Raw genomic sequence first — 3,413 nt, forward strand, 5'->3', positions numbered from 1 at the left:
CACACATATATGCCGACTTTCCACCATCGCTGTTGTCTTCACGGGCAATATAAGTGGTAGAATTTCTATTCCATCATGTCCCTCACTTTGTAAGTATCAGTATCACACAACTTGTATAACGCGTGATTTTTCATTAGTAGTAGTTTTGATGGTCAAGCTAATGTAGCCGGAATACAAGTGTTGATCCAGTTTGAATTGTTTGAACCTCGAGAAAGTTCATTGAGTCATGCATAACTCATTTTGTACACATTTCTTTTGATAGATATAAGGCATGGCAAAAGTTTTCTTTTAGTCATCTACACATGTAAAATTTTGTCTCAGTTTTGTTTTGTAAATCTGCCTAACTGACAACAGTAGAGCTATGAAAATGGTGAAGAGAATTTTTTTCAGAGAGGTTGGAATAGAAAAATTCAACCTCATAAGATCAGAGTTTTACTAGCTTATCATTGCAGAGGCAACTGAAATTCTTCTATATTGCTGTCAATCTCTCAGCCATCCTTAGATACTTACCTGTTCTAATCTCAAAGCAAATCACATTGGTTCAGATGATTGACTGAAACTTAGGAGTTTTCAGGTGATTGTGTGTTAGCAACTTTGTAATATGAATTAGAGGGAGCAGCCAATTAGTGTTTCTTTCCTTTTTGTGACTCATTCTCGTAATGGGACAGTAGACCTATTGTGTAGGTTCTCCTACCAAACCCCCCAGTATGTTTCTTTCTTTAGTTAGAAGTTTATTATACTGCTAGGTGCTAGGCAGTAAATGAACTTTTGCAATACAAAACCACCAATTCTGTAGGGCGTTTTCAGGACTGATTCCTTCATGTCAGCATGCCTCTGTCCTTCTGTGTATCCCAGCTTGCATTACAGACACTGAAGTGAGTGTCTGCGATCACATGTTTCGAGTTCAGTTGAATCAATATTATGTTATTCTGTGATACTGGTTAAGTACCTAAAATGTTGTTCCTTTAAGCTTGAATTAGTATTCATGAATTGGGCAGAAAACCTTGTGTGTTGTCTGAGCTTTTGTCTTGTTTGTCCAGATTCAGTGAAGATGTTATCAGATCAGCTTTCTGAGTTCAAAGCAACTGAGGTACCGATAGCGTAGAGTTCTCGCTCTTGTGGTCATATTTCTGACAAGATGGAACCTGGCAATCTACATGATTTCACTTGGCTATGGTCATGTATATTTTGTCCTTGTTTTCATGCCACTTCTAGCTTCGGTTACTGTAACATCAATGTGGCTGCTCTGTGCCTAAGAATGTGACAGTGAAATTAATTTTTCAGTCAATCAACAACTGTGGTAGAGGTAGCTGATGTGCACCTGCAAGTCGGGTGTTTTCCACAACTATGAGAGACTCTGAAAGCGTTCCTGTCCAGCGGTGGTTTCAGGTGATTGTGCATTAATGCATTAGCAATTCTGTAAGATGAATTTTGTGGAGTACAACAGGATAAGGAATTTGATGTGGGCTAGCTAGTATATGAACACCTGCAACATAAACGTACCAATTCTGTGCGATTAAGTGACTCATTTATTTATGTTGATGTGCGGGATATATATCCCAACACGTGTTTCAACTTGCAATTTTAAGCACACTGAAGCGAGTGTTTGCTGTCACGCATTTCAAATTCATCTGAGATCAGTATTACCAATGTGATGCTACATAAGCGCCTATAATTTGCTTGTTTCAAATTCAACTGAGTAGCTCATAAGATCTCGAATATATGTACACTGAATAACTGGGTATGCAATTCAAACTCCGATGCTAGACACACTGAAGCGAGTGTTTGGAACCGCATGTTTCAAATTCAGCTGAGACCAATATTACCACTGTGTAAAATTCAAAATATTACCACTGTGATACTACATAAGCGCCTATAATTTGTTTGTTTTAGCTCGTAATTAAGATCTCGAACAGACCACCCAATATATACACAAAACTTCTGTCTTTTTGTTAGTTTAGATTCAGTAGAGTCGATAAGAGGTCAGCTTTGTGAGTTCACTTCAGAGTGATTGCTGTTTCGATAGCGTGGAATTGTCACCAGAAGCAGGTGTGATCACCTTTGCTGGCAAGATATATAGTGCCTGATGATCTATAGAATTTCACTTGGCTGGTCATATGTCAATGTTATTGTTGTTTTTATGCTACTTCAAAGTACTTTCTGTATATTTACTGTTTGCATGGTGGGGGGCTTGGGGGCGAGGAAGAACAGACGGGGCGTAGGGGGTAGCTCTCAAGGGCAGGTGCATCTCAGTTTCTTCTCAACCTAGAAGTGATTTTTGTGTATTGCATGATGGGGGGCTTGGTGTTTGGTTAGTTTTTGTGGTGTCGATTTGAGCTTGGGAGTGGCCTAGCCTTGTCACCTAAATCAGGTACATGGATGTGGTTGCTCCGCACCTAAGAATGTGACAATGAAATTAACAGTTTCAGTCATGGGAGATCCTATCAGCAACGGACCAACGGTGGCAGCATTCAGATTCTATGGTTTCTTGCAGAGCTTCCTCTGTCCTGTCTCCCGTGGCACAAGCTACTGGTCCATCATTCATCCAAGACCAAAGGATGCCGTGTTTGCAGGCCTAAGTGAAACATCAAACTTGTATCTGCAACCTGATCATAGAACGGGCAGCAACCAAACAGGTCCCTCGTTGTCAGCCGACATTAAGCACTTGCCCTGAATCTCCCAAGATGAATGAAAACCTCAGGGTCAGGAGCAGCTCCCTCGACCATATCATCATTCAACGATGTTACAAATGACACGAAACAAACAGATTCAGTGTTCATCGTTCCCTAGTAAGCATTACAAACGTCACATAAAATGTATTACAATTTACAAACGTCAGCAATCATACATTTTGGGGTTCATCAGGCATTCCATAGTGTTCTTAAAACCAGCGTTCATCATCCCGCATTATTACATAGCACCATAGTAAACGGCTAAATTCAGTGTTCATCACTGAAGCTGGCAGACATAGCAGCAACTTTAACCGCTAATAGTTGCAGTAAAGTAACAATTTTTTTTGCGGGGGCAGTAAAGTACTCCCTCTGTCCCATAATATAAGAGCGTTTTTTACACTAGTAGTATAGTGTAAAAAACGCTCTTATATTATGGAACGGAGGGAGTAACATTTACTGAACACAAAAATGGAAGAGGAAGACATCAAAGGAATATATACATATATGTGTGTGTGTGTGTGTGTGTGTGTGTGTGTGTGTGTGTGTGTGTGTGTGTGTGTGTGTGTATTCCATGGAATGTGCTCAATCTTTTGCCAATTTGGATCAGCGCTCTAGGTCAGGCGTCTTGTCTAGCTCCCATCCAAGCAGAATTATCTCAATCCTCTCAGGGCCGCTCCCCTCCCTAGGGTTCCCACCCCCGCCGCCGCCGGAGACCCCGCTCCCCCGCCGCCGCCGGCCGCC

The 3,413-nt window shown here is 41.2% G+C and overlaps 1 protein-coding gene across 1 annotated transcript in view; it reads left to right on the forward strand.

The window, feature by feature from the left end:
- The window catches only part of LOC123161760 (uncharacterized), a gene marked incomplete in the record, with an annotated part of 8,173 nt that extends 6,598 nt beyond the window's left edge, over window positions 1–1,575 (forward strand). Inside the window, 2 exon segments of the mRNA XM_044579556.1 lie at window positions 1–56; window positions 1,041–1,575. Coding sequence (XP_044435491.1) covers window positions 1–53 — 53 coding nt within the window.
- Between the last annotated feature and the right edge of the window lie 1,838 nt (window positions 1,576–3,413).

This window comes from Triticum aestivum, chromosome 7B (assembly GCF_018294505.1).
Source record: "Triticum aestivum cultivar Chinese Spring chromosome 7B, IWGSC CS RefSeq v2.1, whole genome shotgun sequence".
NCBI classification, from domain to species: Eukaryota; Viridiplantae; Streptophyta; class Magnoliopsida; order Poales; family Poaceae; genus Triticum; species Triticum aestivum.